The sequence below is a fragment of the Lepidochelys kempii genome, chromosome 3, assembly GCF_965140285.1.
Source record: "Lepidochelys kempii isolate rLepKem1 chromosome 3, rLepKem1.hap1, whole genome shotgun sequence".
In the NCBI taxonomy this organism is placed as follows: domain Eukaryota; kingdom Metazoa; phylum Chordata; order Testudines; family Cheloniidae; genus Lepidochelys; species Lepidochelys kempii.
Window position 1 is genome coordinate 140,358,733 of NC_136382.1, and position 21,708 is coordinate 140,380,440.

At 41.9% G+C, this 21,708-nt stretch overlaps 1 protein-coding gene across 2 annotated transcripts in view; it reads right to left on the minus strand.

Annotated features, from left to right (window-relative positions):
* Nucleotides 1-21,708, minus strand: part of PLD5 (phospholipase D family member 5) — a 237,878-nt gene that overhangs the window by 98,058 nt on the left and 118,112 nt on the right. For both annotated transcript variants that reach the window (XM_073335270.1, XM_073335271.1), the window contains one exon: nucleotides 9,020-9,188. In XM_073335270.1, the coding sequence (XP_073191371.1) occupies nucleotides 9,020-9,188 (169 nt within the window). The remainder of the gene's footprint in view (nucleotides 1-9,019; nucleotides 9,189-21,708) is intronic.

The following is a 21,708-nucleotide window of genomic DNA, read 5'->3' on the forward strand; positions in this document are numbered from 1 at the left end:
TCATAACACACTGGCAGCAGCGGATAGGAAAAAAAATTCCTAAATTCAGCAACCAATACTTATTGTAAAACAGAAACACTTCCAATCTTCCAGCTGACCTTCCAAGACAAAGGTGTGAGCATCACTTTCTTGTATCTTCAGCTGGAGCTCAGAAATGTCTCCCCCAGCCTGTCAATGGGGGCCAGGTGCTGGGCTGTTGATCAGATAAGCAGAGGAAAGACAAGCCCTGAGAGTAAGAAGTAGGGGAGGGGCAAACTTGGCTACTCTGTGGCTTGTCCCAGAATGCTGCCTGGATGGGAAAGAGAACAGGGAGGAGAAGAACATCTCTCCTGCTCCTATCCTTGCTTGATGTGAAGACCTGAGGGCATACACTAGCCATTTTGGTGGGGTTGCTACCTTGCACTATAATGGAGGTATAGTTTGACCTGTGTGTCCAAAAAGCTGTGGGTCTGAGTGACTCATCAACATTTTTAGGATCAGAAAGGAATTTTTTTCTCCAGGGCAAGACCAACAAGGAGTCTAGTGGGATTTTCTGCCCTCTTTGCAGCACCCTGGAGGTCCAGTTTTAGGTTAAGAAGAAGAGTAAGGACAGGATTTTAAAGCTATACATTTGTGAGCAAGTTTGAAATTTTGTCACAACCTGCAGAGAGTGTCCAGTGTGGATGAGAAGCTCAAAGGGGTAAACATGCGACCTAGGACAGGACTAGTGGACCCTGTTAGCTTGAAGGAATAAGAGGAGACCTCACATTGTTGCAGACTGAGCCACCCATCATGTGTACCCTTATTCCCTCTCAGCTGCATCAGTGTAACTTCTACTCCTGGGGGAAATCTGCTCCAAAAAATTAAAAATTCTGTGCACAATATTTTCAAATTCTGCAACATTCTGTATATTTTGTCAAAATAACACAATATAATCACAGTTTCAATTAGATTTTTTTAATAAACGACCAAAAGTATCAGCAAGTATGTCTAACAATACAGACAACAAAAAAGATTCAGAAAATGTTTTTTGACACAGATTTCCTACTAGGCATATTAATATAGTACTCTTGAGTAATAATTAATTTAAACTACAATACAGAACCATATTTCCTGCAGTCCCCAGAAGCAGTGCAGAGTCAGGGGTAATGGAAGAGCTGAGGGAGAGGGAAATAATTGCTGGGAAGGAGCCTGGGTGTGAACTTGGAGGGTTGTTGGGTACGGATGGGAAAAGTATGGAACAGGGTGTTTTTATGGGGGAGGGTTGACTGTTAGGGAGCTTCCCCCATGCAGACCCTGGCTGACTGCTAGCCTCTCCCATTCAGTCAAGCACGTGTCCCTCCAACCCCACTCAGACACCACCCCACATCCATGTGTCTTGTACCCCCTCCCCATCCATCTCAGTGCTCCCACCCAGCCACTCTCCTGTCCCTATATGACCTTGCACACACACCCCGTCCCTGTGTGTCTCTGTGCCCTGACTCAGCCACCCCCCCTGTCCCTATGTAGCTCTGCACCCCCTCCCACATCACCATGTGGCCCTGCACCTCCCCTCCCCCCAGTGACCCTGTGCCTCCACTCCCATTCAGCCCCTGCACCAGTCTGTCCTCCCCCACTAGCCCTTTGAGTCCCTGTCTGACCCCCCCGCCCCAAGCACCCACACTGTCTCCTCCCCATTGCCCATCTCCTGACCTGGCCTGACAGGTGCTGTGAAAAAGGCACTACTTCCCTTGCTGGCTGGGAGCAACTGCTGTGGTCTATTGCCGCAGCACCCTCTGAGGGGCAAAAGACAGAACTGCAGCAATTTTTCCGCAGAAGCTTTTTTTCTGCGCAAAAAATTAAAAATATGCCTGATTCATTAATTATGCACACATGCAGTGGCACAGAACGCCCCCAGGAATAAGCTTTGTCAGTGTAGCACTGTAGTGTAGACTTGCTCTGAGAAAGTCGCAGACATTTTTTGCGGTCTTTAGTGGAAGTAATCACTCACTGTTATAAACCTGTCAGCAGGCCAAAATAAATAAATAAATAGAGCTGAACATTATGAAAAATACATTTACTTTTGCTCATTTAAACTTTGCATTGAGAGGGAACAAACCTGCATGCCTCTAATCCCTCACCTTACCTACTCTGCTAATGACAACCATAGCTGTAATTTTTGCTTTACATCTGAATGCATCACAGTGAATTAACTTGATGCTCAACTCCCAATTTTTCAGTTTGCTATTTTTGTTCTCTGTTTGGGATTTGTTAGGCTCTGCTGGTTCAGTAGTAAATGACATGTTGAATTTTTTCAGATTAAAATGGTTTTGCTTCTTTTCTTTTAAATTCATGCACATACCAATAATTGTGAACATCTAAGGCATTTTCTCTTCAAATTCATCTGCTTGGGTTTCAAATATCTTAGAAAATAAAATGTAAATACATTTACATTGTAGACTGTCTTGCTGTTTTGACATGTACTGAGTTTATTATATTCCAATATTTATATGTATTCTTAAAGGATGAGTGGGGAGTAAATTGTGCCTTTGGCTTCCCACTTCAGTTTTTCACTTATTTAATCAACATATAAATGCACATTTTAGGGCAGCATGAGGTTCTATTTGTTTTTAGGAAAGAATGGAATTATACAGAGTCCTATTGAAGGTTATAAACTTCCTGTTTGAGAAGGAGAATCCAGTTCATGACTGAAAATACTGGCCATCCAAAGCACCATATTTTATTTGTTTAGAATACTGGTTGTCTGTTATGCAGTAAATGGAATTTTGACTATCTAGTGTGAACAGGACTAGAAAGAAAGAGAATGGTTTGTGACAGTGTAATATGGTGGATTCCTTACAACTGAAATAGTTTCCCCATTTTTCATTTTTCACCTGATTCCCTGTCATTTTACTGAACAGCCTGTTTCCCCCCAAAGACTCAGATAGCGTAAAGTAAGCACTAGAAGAAGATGTGCACTCTGCTTATTAGGGTCTGAAATATCTTAGTTCATCAGGGTGAGTTCGTTCAAAAATATATCCTAGTAGTCTATCCAGAGACAGGCTACTATATGCTCAGTGTTTGATGATGTAGCATAATGAGGAATGCATTTTTGTCCCTTTCTCCATTAGACAAGAACTCTTGTTATTCTGGAAGATTTTGATATCATAGGACTGGAGCAGTCAGAGAAGGAAACTACAGGATAAGATGAGACATGGCCCTTTTTTTTCCCCCACATAAATTCTGTCCACCTACTTAGACTGAAAAAATAATCTAATAACTTGTTCCTCTATCTAATTGCCAGGTAATAATTAGAAGACCTAGCTTTGACATAGTACTTTTCATGAGTAAGTGTCAAATAATTGTACATCATTATCCCCATTTTACAGATGGGAAACTGAGGAACAGAGTGAGGAAATGACTTGGCCAACGTCATCCAGAATGCCAGAAGCAGAGCTAGGAATAGTCCCAGTCTTTCTACTCAGTTGCTGTGTGATTCCTAAGTGTTCCTCCCCACTCCTGCACATTTTGTTATAGGGGAATGGGAATAAAGGTGGTATTTTGAAATGTTTAGCGGCTAACAGGGCCAGTGAGAGAAATCCCATCCATGGTTTATGTCAGTTTAATTACATGGTGGTTACAGTAATTTAAATCATGAGAGAGAAAACTGGTGTGTCTCACTTCTTCTCCACCATTTCCCACAACATGTAGCCCCCATCAACATTTCCAGATCCTCCTCCCCTTCCCATCTCATTAAGCCAAACTTCAACACTGTAGAACCCATTAACATATAAGAAGCTGCTCTTTGCTCTCTCCTGCTCTATGCCACTGAATTCACATATCGCAGGCAGCAGTTTATTGGACGGTCACACACTACCTTGGTTATTTAGCCAGAGTCGTACACTGAGTTAGGCTCCTCACTCCAACTAACCACCTCCAGTTGGTACTCTTGACCCTGCTTCAACCAGACTTTTCCAGCCATACCCTAAGGTCCACCTAGTCTACACTCCTCCTAAGAAGCCCCCCACTCCACCCTACACACATACACTTTGGCCAGCTCCCACCCCACACAGGGGTGATGTGTACCTTAATTTTAACTTTTTGGATTTCAGATGATTAAATTTGCATTGCCTGTGTGTCTCCCTCTCCTCCCTGCCCAACCCAGCTCACATGGAGGGGCAGGAAGAGGGGCCCAAAGACATCCCAAGAGAAGTAGAGTCCTCCAGAACATACATGGAGCAGGATGATTTCTGTGTAAAGTAGAAAGGTTTTCTTTCCCACTGCCACTGCAGGTGTGTCCAAAATCATAGCTGACTTGATACCTATCTTTGGGATAATGATTAACTAATTGGTTATTATTTAATAAAGAATACTTTATTAACCACCAGATGTTTAAACCCAACAAGTTCTGTGGCTGGCAGCCTGGCCAAAGAAGACATGCAAACAGAATGTTATATACACACACACACAGTACTTCAATTTTACATGAGAGTTTTACCTTTTTTCCTTTTCCTACTTGCCATATTTTACAGGTTACGAGTATAGTGGGTGGGTCTTGTTTTTAGCTCTACCTTTATTTACTAAGGCCATGTCCACCCTAGAGACCTTACAGTGGCACAGCTGTACCGATGCAGCTATGCCACTGTAACATCTCACATGTAGCCACTCTATGCCAATGGGAGAGAGCTCTCCCGTCAGCATAATTAACCCACCCCCAATGAGTAACAGTAGCTATGTCAGTGGGAGTGTCTCCAACTGACATGGCGCTTCTGTCAGGGTAACTTATGGCACTCAGGAGTGTGTTTTTTCACACCCCTAAGTGACATAAGTTATACCGACAAAAGTGCTAGTATAGACATAGCTTAAGTTACCTTTTACAGTTACATCAGCCATAGAATTTGCTTGAAAATATGATGAACCTTATAAATCATTGCTATATTACTAAACTACTACATTAAATACCCCTAAACAAAAGCAAATAGTGGTTATTAGCTTTGTTTTAAAATATATTATCTAAATTTTAGAAAAAAGATTGTAACATGGCTTTATAGGCAACCAATTTAATTTTAAGCCAAATGTATGTTAAAAGCAATTTGCTTTTTCAGTTTCTTTTTTTCTTTTCTTTTTTTTCTTTTTTTTTTTTACATACAGACAAAACTGCTAGGGAAGTTACTTCCCTTTTAGTCTACAGCAACATATTGGCTGCTGGCCAAAGACTTCTAATGACTTTTGACTGGTTTCTGTAAGTTGTTTGTTTCTTTTAAATATAGATTAACCGGGAATTACAAATTAAGAGCACAAACTTAATATCTTTAATGTTATAATTACTTGATAAATTATTAAGATGAAAAGATACTTAATGGAATCTTTTAAAAGGAAATTTATTTCACCCATATACTTTGCAAAATTGTTTCTACCTTTATTACAGCTGGCAGTCCTCCCCCACTGGGTTATAAAATACATAGTTACAAGGCCTCTAAGACCTGTGATTAACTAAGCTTCCATTATTTTCTTATAAGTGGAGATTACTTCTTTTGAGACTCCCACTCACTTGACCATTCCTTTACTTGATTTTTAAGCTTCCTACAATCAGCTTTTTGGAATTCCCCCTTGTCTTGCAAGGATGACCCTACTAAATATTACTGACACCTTAAAGGAGTGAAGCCAAACAAAATTATAATTAATAGAGCCCACCTCCAGGGCTCTTCGATACTCTTACGAAAGTATAACTTTCATATCCTTATTTGCTCTCTTATTCAACTGGTTATTTTTATACAAAATTCCTTTAAAATCCTCCACAATTCACTACAGGGACTGTCATTTCCTCCCTTCTCTATCCGCTGCCAGGAAGCATTTGTGATGCTTTCGTCCCTTTCAGCTACTACTGGCCAGAAATCCTTCAGATCACAATGGGCTGGTAATGTATAACCACCACTTGGGGCGTTGTGACCGAGGTGTCCTACAGAGCTTCCCTTAATCTTCTGTCAGGGCACAGTCCAGAGAAGTCTTATATTTCAGGGACCCTCTGGTCTGTAAATGACTGCGGGGTCCCAACACTCCCGTTTATTCAGTTAATATCTGGTACTACTATTCATATATCACAATATCTACCCATTAACATCTGTACATTTAAAACAAAAATAATTCTCTTCTTGCGAAATTGCAAAATGACTAGTCCATTACAATTCACTTCTTTTTCACGGAAGACTTCTCCCCCCAAACTCCTTTCTTGAGGAATTCCAACCTGTGTTTATCTTCTTGAGAAACAAGAGGGCACTCACATCCATTCTCTTATTTCTTATCTTTTATTTCCTTTATGGGCTCATAATTTCACAATGACAAAAGAAAAAGAGATAGAACTACACAAGAATAAAACAGGAACTGAGAAGTGGAAGTGACATTCCAGGTTGATTATACAGCTGTGGCAGTTTGCCCTGCTCAGAGTCAGACTATGACAAGGATTTTATTCCCAGACTAGCACCAAGGATGGTCTTGACCTATCCCTGTCTCACTACAGGGTGGTCTTCTTCTCTATGTGCTCTTTCTGGTGCCATCTGGGGTGCCAGATCTGTAATTTAACTGATGGATTTGTGTATTGATTAATCTCTTAGACTGCAGAGGTCAATAAGGGTTCAGTCTCCTGAGTGGTTACAAAATCAGGAAGTTCATTATTAGTATCATTAGGATGAGACACCCGAGACGCGCACACAAGCAACAATTACAATTGATCACAAGTTCCTTTATTAACAAATACACTAAGCAAATAAACAATCCCACAACACTGAAGTACAACAGCAGATATAGAGAATGAGTGCAAAGCGGTTAGCCCTGCAACTGCCATCATTCATATCTCCTGCTGGGGAAATCTGGAGTGTTAGTCATTATCTTCCTCTTCCTCCTCACCAGAGGGTGTCATCCTGGTGTCTCCCAAGGCACACAGGCTCAGATACAGCTTTTTTAATGTGTTATGCTGACACGCACTGGGGTCCGTACATATTTATGAAGGCTTCAACTCCTTTTCCTTATCTATACTTTCACAGCCCACTAAGTTTGGAGTGGCCACTTTTATAGACTAACTTGTTAGTTCCTCTTAGGCTTGTTAACATTTATGTCATTCAGTCATCATAACAACTTGTTGTTAACACATTGCTGACATCCTATGTTTGGAAAAATCCCAAAAATACTATATCAGGCTTTAACTGATACATTGCAATATATATTTCCTAAATATCATCACATCTATTCCTTTGACTGTTTCATCTCATAACATAGGCTGACATGAGTAACTGATGAGTCACCCTATTTTTAGGCCTGAGACCTTGACTGGCTAAGCTAAATATCTTACAGGCCTGAGGCTTGCAAGTCCTTAATTATAACATTAATAGTGATATTTCACCTCTATATCCTAAATATACCCGATATCTTTTACTATTGGCTACAACCCTCCTTAACTACCCAACTTCCTCTGCTATCACTCACATTCTCCAATCCCTCCCATCCTCGCCCCTCCATCTCCCCTAATCCCTATCCCCTCCCCCTTACCTGAGACCCACAAGTCCTCTCCCACCCATTCCATTCATCCCCTCCCCATAATACCCTATCCCTCACTACAGGCCCAAAACTCTCTCCCCCATTCCCACTTAATCACACCTCCCCTCCCCAGTGAACATTCACATATGTAATTTGTTAGCTTTTCAAAAATAATGTCAGCACCTTCTGAATATGCTTCCGTACTCAGATTTCTTTAAAAAAAAAAAAAAAAAAAAGCCACACCACTCAACAATTTGATAGTGACAGATTTTTTCTAAATGTTTACAGTTTCTTCTCAGATTTCTGCCCAGGTGAATTTCAAAGTTGCTAGAATCTGTGAACTTGATAAAAAAAAATATTTGGGGGGGGGGAATCTCAGGAACCCCTTGTTCAAATAACCCCACATTTGTATAATTAACCCTACCCTACAATCCCATAAGGCATAGCAGAGTTGGGTTGTCCCTGCCCCCTCAGATCCTGGCACACAGAGTGGTGAATGTGTGGCTGAGCAGCACACCCTGTCCCTATTCTCCCCCAGTCTCCTGTTACTCACCCCGGTATCCCCTCCCATTCCCCCATCTCCGTCACCTGATCCCCCAACCTGCCTCCCCTATTCCTATCTGCTTTTCCACCCCAGCTACCCTCTCTTCACATTGAGCATTTGTTTGTGTTGTTTATTTTCTTTTCACAAAATAATTTCAGCACATTGTGAAATAATATGCTTGTACTCAGATTACAGTTCCTCAAAATACAAATTGCCCTTTGATGGGGCAGATTGGAGCAATATGCCGGTTGGTTCCCACCCCGGACCTGGGTTGGATTTGAACTGGAAGTAGTACTCAGATTTAATGACCATTAAATTCCCTCAGAGCCACACATGTCCAGGGATGGAGAGGTAGTTTTCCAGATAGTTAGCCTCTCTCTGTGCATGAGTCTTAGAACTGTTTGGGATGTGCCTACCTGCAAAAGAAACAATTTTTCAAATAACATTTTAATTTGATTTCTCGCAAAAAGCTGGTGAGTGCTATACACTCTCTGGGGGGTAACCTGTGAGGGATGGAGATCCATGTGCAATGATGTGAACCCTGGTTTGACCTTTATCTGTCTGAGTAAGTGTTGCCAAAACAAGTCAACTTTAAGGAAAGCTGGGAGATTTCAGGGAGCTGTATCTTGGGAATCTCTTGGTCAAATGCCCCCACATTTGGATCACTGTCCCTTCCCTGAACTCCCAGTGAAGCACACCAAATTTCAAGGCAACCCAAGGAACCTTATGGATTTTAGAGCACTGAGAATGGTTGAGCTTTACACATAAAGCTGGTTTTAACCTTAACTATAGCAGAGATCCTACTCTGCTGCTCTGCTATAATAGACTGCATAATTAGGAAGTATCCCCCCCCCCCCCGCCATCCCAATATTCAGCCAAACAGCTCTGTTAAGCCACAGCTCCATAACTCAACAAAGAAAGAACATGAGCAGCAAGATACAAAACTAGATTCCGAACAGAGGGGTGACAGTTTAGACTAAAACATACCTGGCAGGCAGATGGATGACTGTGATGGAGGTCCCATTGGGAAGATACTATGTCAACAGACTTTTCAGCCATACTAAGCAAATTCATCCAGCCTTGGAAAAGAGACAAGTGGGATGGTGCACTGTCTGAATAGTTTATACCTTCAGGAATGTTTTCCACAAGAGCAACCCTAAGAGGAGACCAAAAAAAAAAAAGACATTTAATAAAGCCACTTTTTACAAAGTCTCCCACTTTGTAAAAGTATTGTTAGTTTGGGGGACTATTTATTGGGCCCATGATTTAGGGCCTGATCCTCACACATGCTCTAAAACCTACAACTCTCAGTGAAGTCACTAAAGTCTGTCTAAACTGCAGCTGGGAGCCTGTTTCCAAGCACCGGTAGACTGACACACACTAGCGCCTCTTGAGTTAGCATGGTAAAAATAGCAGTGTAGCCAGCAGTGCAGATGGCAGCTTGGGTTATTTGCCTGAGTGTGCACCCAGAGAGTCTGGACAAGTTTGTATTCAGGTGGCTAGCCCATGGTACCCCTGGCTTCACTGTTATATTTAGTGCAGTAGCTCAAGTGGAGCTAGCATATGTTTGTCTAGCCACACTGGGAAGCAGTGTAGACATACCCTAAGAATTTCCAGTACTTAGCACTTCTCAGGATCATGTTTTCTATCCCCATACAATAAACATGGATCTGAACAATTTTTAATGCTATATAATGAATGAGGTTCCTGAAGCCCAGCAATCTCTTTCATGCAGAACTAGCTATTTAACCCTTAACACATTAAGGATGAGTACATTCATCCTGAGGATATTAATAAACTAAACTGGTCTCCTATCTCCTTTTTAGCCCACCACCAGTACCATCTCCCCTCCCCATATCCCCTCTCTCTTACTTGAGCAACACTTCCCTTAAGAGCCCCCCTGCTCCACGTGGAAAAGACACACTCCCTAGCACCCTTACAGCTGGTTTTTTAAAGCATGGAACAGCCTCTAGGCTCAGATTACTTGAGCAACACTTCCCTTAAGAGCCCCCCTGCTCCACATGGAAGAGACACACTCCCTAGCACCCTTACAGCTGGTTTTTTAAAGCATGGAACAGCCTCTAGGCTCAGATTAGCAAGCCTCCACTCCCAGTTTCTGCTCTGAGCCACCCACCCTGCTTCTGTTTACCTACATGATGCAGTGATCAGGAACCATCAGCAAAGGAAGGCAGGGGATACAGCTATTTCATCCTGTACCTTTTCGCATCTACTTTTAGGAAAGCTCCTTAAAATTGTTTTCTATATTTTGCTTGACATTTGCAAGTTACATATGTCTCAATGTATTGAAAAGTATAGAAATCACTGCTCTAAACAATTGTTCAAGATAGGTCGCTGTCTGTCAGGAAGGAGAGGCAATTCATGCAGCATACTGCTTCACTGCTTGACTTCCTCAAATTGAAAACTTTAGCAAATTATAAGGCCCTACTTTCCAACAAAAATCAGTTTATTTGAAACAAACAGGTCCAATTATGTTCTCAGATACACAGCTGTATTTTTGTATTGGGAAGCAAAAGGTATGAAAGTAGCTGGCTAAGCCTTCTTGATAGAAATCCTAACATAATCAATTCCTGCCAATTCTGACTCTTTCCAATAGACACATATATCCTCATTTTTTGTCTTTGGTCCACACTAGACACATTTGTGTCACTAGACACAAATGTTCAAACATGGAACAGAGCTTTTAATCACTCACACCTGGAAGTTGATCCAATCTATCTACATATTGCCAATGGAAACGAGTTCCCAGAAACAAAATGAAAACAAAGGAATAGGAGATACAGGGTTAAGAGAGTAGAGCTGATGAACAGCAAGATATATTTAAGTTTTAAAAATAAAACAAGGGTTAAGTACATTTGTTAGTAGAGGAAACCATTTTCAATGACAGCAAATAGACTCCAAAAGTAAGCCATAAACTGTTCTGAATTTTGTCCAGAGAACAAATTCACTTCGCTTAATACCTATACCCAGAAAATCCACTAAATAGTTTGCCAATGTTATAAAGAAGGAAACTCAGATAATTGTACTCTACTGAACAAACCAAATGTTGCAAGCGTAGCTAGTGCTATTGCAGTCATGTTTCATGCACCAAGTTAAAGCAGAACCTTTGTACAACTCACTAGATAAACTGCAAATATATTTAGAATGCTTTCCTCAAAGGCTTTTATATCTCACCACTTATGATAGCCCAAAAGACAAACAAAGTAATGAAAGGGAGGTGCTGGGTGAATGGAATGTAAAAATGAGATTAATAAACATATAAGCTTATTTTTTATTTACCCTTCAATGAAAATTGTTCCAATACAAAACAGTACTCGGCCATATGAGTAGGAATTTAGTAATGGCACTAAACACTAAGTGTAATCTGATGATTGCAAAGTGCCTTGTAAACACTAATTAAGTTTCTGCACCCTTGGAGATGGGGCACATTAGAAAAAGATTCTCCCCATATCACCTTCGGGGGAAACTGAAGCTCAGAGAGTTTAGGTGACTTTTCGAATATCACACAAGACAGTAGCCCAGCTAGGATTAGAATCCAGTAGCTATAACAGATAAACTCTTATGTTTTTTCCTAGTCCTGCTCCTTTGATAATGTTGTTCATTATTATTGTATTTTAAATTATCTGTGATTAGTTATTTTATTTTGCCATCTTGAGAGCTTTGATAGAAAGAGGAGACATTTTACAAACAACATTTGTATTATTTTAAAAGATCAAATAATTTATCTTTTATTTGTTATGATTTAGAAATGATCCTGAACCAAATTGCCGTTTGGATTTCTCGAAAACGAGAGCTAGTACAGATTTTGTAGTTTGAACCCATCTCTTAAAACTTGAAATATTCCCCTGTTCATGAATCCAGTCCAGACTGAGGAAAGAGAAGTGCTGTTTACATTATCAACTTTGTAAATTAAATTGCAGTTATAAGAGAAATCACTGATCCACAATTATATAGGATCATGAAGCTGAAGTTACTCCTGCTTTAAGAATCTTTGAATATTAAAGAAAAAACAAAGTCACCTCACTGCCTTCCCACTATGCCCCAAACAGCACTGGTTTAATAACTGTGAGGCTATGCACAGAAGACAAGCATTCTGCATGGCTTCACATTTTATGTCATTAATCAGATAATTTAGCGAGGGCCCCAACAGCTGAAATCAAGTTTACAAAATTACAACTAACTCAGTCACTTGAGGTTAACAACATACCTGTAATGTGCCCAAACTGTTTTTCATGTTAAAAGATAAATTATGTTTTAAAAAGATCATTTAATTTACACTTTTGTGTTTTTCATCTAATGATCATAAAAATGCTTTGTAAACATTAATTAATCCCTATGTGGGGCTTAGCAGAGAAATATTTTCCCCATATTACATTTGGGGGAAAACTGAAGCACAGAGAGCTTAAGTGACTTTTCCACTGTCACACAAGACAGAATTCTTTTCTACTTTAGACCTCGTCCTAACAGATAAAGAGGAACTGATCACAGAACTAAAAAATAACAATGCTTATGCAAGGGGACTGTTGCCCCCTTACTAACATTCAGTGGGGGTGTTTTATTTGCTAGCTCCCAGTACTAAAAAGAGGGAAGGGTTGATGGGGAATCAGGACTCTGAGACGGACAGCCCCCAGGAACAATGGGGAGAGGCCAATGCTCCGGGTCAGCCTGAATAAGAGGGCGGGCAGGCTAATCAGGGAGTCAGGAGGCCAGGGAGATCCCATCCTCCATGTGAGCTGGAATTGCCTGGGTCAGACAGAGTGGGGCCAAGCTAAGGAGAAGGCAGGGACCCAAGCTAAGCTGGGGAGCAGAGCTGCAGCCCCAAAGCCAGAGGCACAGCCCAGAGAGAACAGACTTGCCCTGGGAGCAGAGCTGCAGCAACCAGAGCCAGAGGGGGCAGAAAAGCAGCCCAGGAAGCAGGTCAGTGCTGGGAGCAGAGTCACAGAAGCAGCCTGCAGAACAGACCTGTCCTGGGAGCAGAGCTGTAGCAACCAGAGGCAGAGGGGCCAAAGAAGCAGCCCAGGGAGCTGGAGGCAGAGCAGCAGCCGTGCTGAGACGGAGTGGTGGAGCTGGGGCTAGAGCAGTCCAGAGCTGGCTGCGGTGAGCAGCTGGGGAGAGCGAGGAGGACCCTGGGCAGCGGGCCAAGCACAGGGAGACGCCTCAGCCAAGAGGCTCTGCAGGCTAGGCTTGGATCATAACCCCAACAGGGTGGGTGCGACACTGGGAAGAAGGGTCCTACCACTTAGAGCCTGAGAGCGTGAGGCCACCACCAGAGCGAGTGTCCAACCCACAGCATCCCTGCAGCCAGCCAGGGCCTGGGACTTACAAGGAACAGACTGAACTTCCCTGACATTCCAGAGACACTGTTTGTGATGTTCCCTGCCACAGAGCGGGTTGATGTGTTTCCTTTAACCTTTCCCATTTTTCCTTATTCTTTTTAAAATTGACTGTTGATTAAATAACTTGCATTTGCTTTAACTTGTATGTAATGGTCAGTGGGTCAGAGAAGTGCCCAGTGCAGAGAGAGTACCCCGGAGTGGGGACACCCTAGCCCCTTTCCTAGGTGACCACAGCAGGGTTGGGGGTCGAGTCCTGGGACCGGCCTTGTTGGGGTTACAAGGACTCTGCCAGACAGGAGAGTGGAAGGGGAGTCCTCAAGGGCAGGGAGGCCACTGGGTAAAGGAAGTGGGAGCGAGGACTCAGTCTTTCGCTAGCCCACTTCACTGGGGTAGTGCAGAAGCCAGGAAAGTTCTGCTATTGTGAGGGACTATTCCCCCACTTACACTTAGGTACAAATGATCAGGGAAGAAAGGTAAGCAGCAGGATACAGACCCTGGACTTCAGGAAAGCAGGCTTCGACTCCCTCGGGGAACAGATGGGTAGGATCCCCTGGGGGACTAACATGAAGGGGAAAGGAGTCCAGGAGAGCTGGCTGTATTTCAAGGAATCCCTGTTGAGGTTACAGGGACAAACCATCCCGATGTGTCGAAAGAATAGTAAATATGGCAGGCGACCAGCTTGGCTTAACGGTGAAATCCTAGCGGATCTTAAGCATAAAAAAGAAGCTTACAAGAAGTGGAAGGTTGGACATATGACCAGGGAAGAGTATAAAAATATTGCTCGGGCATGTAGGAATGAAATCAGGAGGGCCAAATCGCACCTGGAGCTGCAGCTAGCGAGAGAGATTAAGAGTAACAAGAAGGGTTTCTTCAGGTATGTTGACAACAAGAAGAAAGCCAAGGAAAGTGTGGGCCCCTTACTGAATGAGAGAGGCAACCTAGTGACAGAGGATGTGGAAAAAGCTAATGTACTCAATGCTTTTTTTGCCTCTGTCTTCACTAACAAGGTCAGCTCCCAGACTGCTGCGCTAGGCATCACAACATGGGGAATAGATGGCCAGCCCTCTGTGGAGAAAGAGGTGGTTCGGGACTATTTAGAAAAGCTGCACGTGCACAAGTCCATGGGGCCGGACAAGTTGCATCCGAGAGTGCTAAAGGAATTGGCGGCTGCGATTGCAGAGCTATTGGCCATTATCTTTGAAAACTCGTGGCGAACGGGGGAAGTCCCGGATGACTGGAAAAAGGCTAATGTAGTGCCAATCTTTAAAAAAGGGAAGAAGAAGGAGCCTGGGAACTACAGGCCAGTCAGCCTCACCTCAGTCCCCGGAAAAATCATGGAGCAGGTCCTCAAAGAATCAATCCTGAAGCACTTACATGAGAGGAAAGTGATCAGGAACAGTCAGCATGGATTCACCAAGGGAAGGTCATGCCTGACTAGTCTAATCGCCTTCTATGATGAGATTACTGGTTCTGTGGATGAAGGGAAAGCAGTGGATGTATTGTTTCTTGACTTTAGCAAAGCTTTTGACACGGTCTCCCACAGTATTCTTGTCAGCAAGTTAAAGAAGTATGGGCTGGATGAATGCACTATAAGGTGGGTAGAAAGTTGGCTAGATTGTCGGGCTCAACGGGTAGTGATCAATGGCTCCATGTCTAGTTGGCAGCCGGTGTCAAGTGGAGTGCCCCAGGGGTCGGTCCTGGGGCCGGTTTTGTTCAATATCTTCATAAATGATCTGGAGGGTGGTGTGGATTGCACTCTCAGCAAATTTGCGGTTGATACTAAACTGGGAGGAGTGGTAGATACGCTGGAGGGCAGGGATAGGATACAGTGGGACCTAGACAAATTGGAGGATTGGGCCAAACGAAATCTGATGAGGTTCAATAAAGATAAGTGCAGGGTCCTGCACTTAGGACGGAAGAACCCAATGCACAGCTACAGACTAGGGACCGAATGGCTAGGCAGCAGTTCTGCGGAAAAGGACCTAGGGGTGACAGTGGACGAGAAGCTGGATATGAGTCAGCAGTGTGCCCTTGTTGCCAAGAAGGCCAATGGCATTTTGGGATGTATAAGTAGGGGCATAGCGAGCAGATCGAGGAACGTGATTGTCCCCCTCTATTCGACATTGGTGAGGCCTCATTGAGTACTGTGTCCAGTTTTGGGCCCCACACTACAAGAAGGATGTGGATAAATTGGAAAGAGTCCAGCGAAGGGCAACAAAAATGATTAGGGGTCTGGAACACATGACTTATGAGGAGAGGCTGAGGGAACTGGGATTGTTTAGTCTGCAGAAGAGAAGAATGAGGGGGGATTTGATAGCTGCTTTCAACTACCTGAGAGGTGGTTCCAGAGAGGATGGTTCTAGACTATTCTCAGTGGCAGAAGATGACAGGACAAGGAGTAATGGTCTCAAGTTGCAGTGGGGGATGTTTAGGTTGGATATTAGGAAAAACTTTTTCACTAGGAGGGTGGTGAAACACTGGAATGCGTTACCTAGGGAGGTGGTAGAATCTCCTTCCTTAGAAGTTTTTAAGGTCAGGCTTCACAAAGCCCTGGCTGGGATGATTTAATTGGGGATTGGTCCTGCTTTGAGCAGGGGGTTGGACTAGATGACCTCCTGAGGTCCCTTCCAACCCTGATATTCTATGATTCTATGATCATGACTGATCACATTTAGAATATGCAGCACAATACTTGGTGCTTTAAAAGGGCCAGTTTCACAAAGCTGAAAACAATTATGAGCCAATCAGTTAGAAGGAAGAATTTAATCAGAAAAATGTGAATGATTGGAAATCATTTAAGAACACCTTACTAGATGCCCAAAAACTCACAATCAAAGAAGGCTGTGCTGGTTAAAAAACTGACCTGGTTTGGAAGGGAAGTGAAGGCAGCCCTAAAAAATAAATACAACAACGTTCAATAACAAACAGAAGAAGGGGAATTTGACAGAACTAAACATAAAGAAGAAGATAGGAATTGTAGAAAATTCATAAAGGAAGCAAAGGAGAAGTCTATGGCCAGCAAAGTTAAAGACAAAGAGGAGTTATTAAAATATATTGGGGAAAAAATACAATGGTATTGATCCATTATTAGATGGAAATGGTAGAATCATCAGTAATATGCAGAAAAGGAAGAAGCATTCAATAAATATTTCTGTTCTGTATTTGTGGAAAAACAGATGATAAAAGTCTCATCGTATCATGATCATAAACTTTCTTCCCATTTCACTAGTATCTCTGGAGGATATTAAATAGAAATTACTAAAATCAGAAATTCTAAAATCAGCAAGTCCAGATAACTTGCATCCAAGAGTTTCAAAAGAGGTGGCTGTGGAGTTCACTGGACTGTTAATGTTGATTTTCAAAAAGCCTTCAAGCACTGGGGAAGTTCCAAAAACTGGAAGAAAACTAATGTTGTGCTAACTTTTAAAAAGGGTAAATGGGATGACCTGGGTACTTATAGGTCTGTCAGCCTGGCATTGATCCCAGACTAAATAATGATACAGGACTTGAAAAGAATTAAAGGAGGGCAATATAATTAATGCTTTGTGGAAAATAGATCCTGTTAAACCAACTTGATTTTTTTTTAAATAAGATTGCAAGTTTGGTTGATAAAAGATAATAGTGCCGACGCAAAATACTTAAGACTTCTGTAAGGAGATTGACTTCATACTGCTCAACATTTTGATTAAAAAACTAGAAAGATATAAAATATGGCAGGCATTAAATGGATTAAAATCCAACCAACTGTAACGGGTGGTACTCACCTCTTGAAAGCGCCTCCCTTGTCAGAGTGCATATGCCTGTACTCACTCTCTATTTGTGATGGGTATTCAGCAACTCAGCCCTCTGGCTGAGTCTCACACAATCTGTATGCGAAATACAAAACAACCCCCTTCCAAGCTTCAAGTCCAACACAGGGCATATCTCAGTGCCCTCTGTAACATCTCTATCTGCAGCCCTATCTCTAGGCTTCCTCCTCAATCAGTCCAGCAGGGCCTATCACAGTACACTGGTTCGAACGATCTCTCAACCCCTTCTAAACTCTCCTAAATGGCCCCTGCTCTCGTATAGAGTGGTGCCCCATGATTCCCCCTACCTGGAGGCAATGTCTTCACCCTCTTGGGGCCTTTCTGGCCCCAGCTTTCTTGCCAGACCACTAAAAGAGTTCAGTTCTCCCTTCTTGGGTGCATCAAAAGTCCAGGCCAGTGCCTTATGGGGTAGGGGAGAATCCAGGCCTGCCCACTACTCTGGATCCCAGTCCAGGAACCCTATAGATAGCAGCCATTCGCCACATCATTTACATAAACTGTGTCACTACTACAATTCCCTGGCCACTATCCCACAGCCCCAGCACATTCATCACCCTTACCTCAGGGCCTTGTCCTGGTTGAGTACCAGCAGCCAGCCCAGATCTCCTTTTCACTCCCCCCAGTCTCTACCAGCACGGTTCTGTCCAAGCTCCTATAGCTCTCTCAGCCAGCCCCACCATCCATGCTCCTCCAGCAAGGAGCTGAACTCTGTTTTTGCACTGCAGCTCCTTTTATATGGGCCTGCTGGGACTGGATTGGCTGCATCCCATGCCCCCACTCTAGACAGAATGGAGGACTATCTCCACTGCCCTTTTCTGGGGTGGGGTGTGGCAGGGCCACAAGGCCTCCAGCAGGGGGCCTCAAAGCCTAAGCCACCCTATCACACAAATACATCTCACAATATAACTGTAAACAGGGAATTATCATCAAGTGAGTGTATTTCCAGTGGGGGCCTGAAGAGATTGGTTCTTGCCTCTATGCTATTTAACATTTTTATCATTGACTTGAAATAAAAGATAAAAACATCACTGATAAGGTTTGCAGCAGATGCAAAAATTAGGGAAGTGGTAAGTAATGAAGAGGACGATACAAAGTGATATGGATGATTTGGTAATCTGGAAAAAGAAAAGGAATACTTGTGGCACCTTAGAGACTAACCAATTTATTTGAGCATGAGCTTTCGTGAGCTACAGCTCACTTCATCGGATGTCTTCCAGTTCACTTCATCGGATGCATACCGTGGAAACTGCAGAAGACATCCGATGAAGTGAGCTGTAGCTCAGGAAAGCTTATGCTCAAATAAATTGGTTAGTCTCTAAAGGTGCCACAAGTACTCCTTTTCTTTTTGCGAATACAGACTAACACGGCTGTTACTCTGAAACTTGGTAATCTGGGTGCAAACAAACAATATGTGTTCTAATACAGCTAAATGTAAACATATATCTAGGAACAACGAATGTAGGCCATAAATACAGAATGGGGGACTCTATCCTGGAAAGTAGTGCCTCTGAAAAAGATGTGGGGGTCATGGTGATAATCAGTTCAACATTAGCGCCTAGTGTGACACTGGCCAAAAGAGCTTATGAGGTGTTTGAACGCATAAACAAAGGAATCCTGGGTAGACTGTAAACTCTGTGGGACAAGGACGGTATCTTTCACTGAATGAGAATACCAACAGTAAATAACATTTGATTGCAATTTGTCCTTCAAATTTATAGTCATGTAAATTTATAATGATGGATTTTAAAAAGCATTTTGTTTGCTTTTGCTCTCAGAGTGTTATACATGCCAACGAGTTCTCAAGAACTATTTAGTATACCAATTATATTGACATAATAGACCATAACAGATGCTTCAGAACCATTTTTGTTACAATCTTCAGCAGTGCGAAGATGAACTGCTGAAATATTCTTTTCTCCTTCAAAAAAAATTGTAAGCTTTTAATAAGAAAAAAGATGCAGAAAAAAGTATGTTCTATAATATATTCTTAATTTAAAGGGAAAGTTGTCCATATGTATGCAGTGCTTTTTAATAAAACACTGATCATGCCCAATTAATGTAATACTTTAAAAAAAAATTTAGATTATCTCAGAAATAATCCATAATATATCATATACTGCAGATGTGATACCTTTAAAAGCAACTGTAGTCTGGTGGTGAATTCATGTTTACAGTCTTTCAGTGAATTCCTCATCGAGTGTTTTCAGTGTACAAATAAAAGGCCATTTCTTCTAACTGCTAGCCCTGCAAGGAGGACCTGGGCTCTTTCCTTATCATCTAACATTGCCAGTAATAACAGTTCTGCCAGGCTAATTAGGGACTGAGTGACACGTGCAACAAATTTAAGTGACTGAACTTTGTAAACCATTCTGTTACTGTGAACGAAGGCACACAATCCATTTCAGTTCCTTCTCCCACCGTTGTTTTGGTTCTGCAGATTTAATAGGAGTTTAAAGTAATCAAGAATTTATTCGGTCAGCAGCTCTGACTCTGCCCGCACAGAAAAGCTGGTTTGTTGAGTAAAAAGGTGCTACTGTAACAGCCAGTTTCAGAGCAGAATCCCACACTCCTGCTTTTTAGTCTTTTTAGCAATTAGTAATGAAAATATCAGTGTCTTCTACTACTACTATGTAATTGAGAACCTGTCCACACTGACACACAGGGTAGTCTACAGTGCAATTAGACACCTGCGGCTGGCCCCTGCTAGAGCTGCAATAAAGTTGCAAGATTTTAAGTTATAGGTATTTGTTTCCTATTGTGGTGTTTCATTTCAGGATTATGCCAACAAAGCTGCCCATCTTCCAAACTGCTGACAAAGATTTCAGGATCTGTATCATGGGTGGAACCATATGAAACTGCAAAAAAGTTTTCCACAAAATGTTATCCAGTTATTTTGCTTCTTTGTTTCAGGCAATTTCTCACCACCCAGGTTTTGATCTTCTACCCATGAGAGATTTTTCTTTCAAATTTCCAATCTGAAAAATTTCAAGTTCAAACTTTATGGACCTATTACAATTCAAATATGCTTACTGTTGCTTGGAAACGTGATCATTTTCTCTGGCAGTTGACATACTTAATAAAACTTGGTAAATTTTGTTATGAAAATAGATGATTTTTGAGTTTGTGACTGAATGCCCAATTGACTCCTTGAAATCTGAGTTATCATTTGTTGTGAATATTTCTCACACCAGCCACCACATTAGAGTAAAGTAACCTTTCTTGTTTGGGCAACAAACAATGATTCAATGAACACAGACGTTTTATTGCTGTTGAGCTACTCTTGCTGCCCAGTTATTCACTAACCTCAATCCCGGACATTTGCAGGCCAATCAAGCCACAGAATTCAAATGAGGCAGGTTTGGGGAAAAAAAAAAATCTATGTGATATCTTAAATGTTTTGTTCAATACCCCCTTTTTAAGAGGGTTATACTTTGAAAAACTACCTTCAGATTAGTTTAAAATGAGGGAGTCTTAGTAGGTGTGAATCTATCTATGCTTTAACATAGTACTTCATTAGTGATCTCTGACGGCTATGATCTCTGACGATTATACAGATCTGGGCTTATAAACTTTTAATGCTGATTCTCTTCTGTGCTTCAGTTCAAAGCCAACTTCCTAACAGTATTATTATATATTTATATTACAGTAGGGCCTGGTAATCAGTTAGGGATACCATTGTGCTAAGCACTATGCAAACATGATACGCCCTGCCCCAAAAAGCTTGCAGTCTAAGGCAGAAAAGATATAACAGGTGAATTAAATAACCAAGCAGCTTGGGGTGCGGGGTGGAGAGAGGATAACAAAAATAATCGGATATGCCCAACTCTTAGGCTAGTCAGAGCAGCAACCACAGCTCATCACCTATCTAGCCAGTATCAGGTTCCATTTACTGTATGCATTATGGAAAAGGTATGTTTTGAGAAGTGACTCTCAGGAGGAGATGGTGGCTTTACCGGATAGAATATAAAGGCTTTTTTAAATTTAAAAGGTCCACGGTTGATGTGAACAATAATTACTGCTCATGATTTTGCTTAGTAATTATGAGTTCCAATTCAGGTCAGGTACAATTCTGTTCAATCAGATCTTACAACAGTATTGTGTTACTATCACACAACCCCCAAATGGGGTGATTATTGCTTTGCCTAAAACAGTTTTACTTTGTGCTCCTTAAACAGAAAGGGGCATATAGTCATAATTTCATACGTTTTGTGAAAGAAAGTGTTGACAGTTGCATTTTAACTTCCAACAGAAATACAATCCATCTTCATGAATAGCAGTAAAGAGCTTTGCTTTGTCTCTTCCTGTCTCTGACATAGAGATCCAGTAGTTTTGTTACAAGTACATTAAACTTCATTACATTCACACAACTCCAAAGCTAAGCATAATGCTGACGAACAATGAATATGACATTATTATTTAACACACCATGCACAGATACTCTAGAACTCAGTGAGCAATGGGACAACACCCCCACTGTGCAATTATAATGGAACAAAAAACTATGGACAAGGGG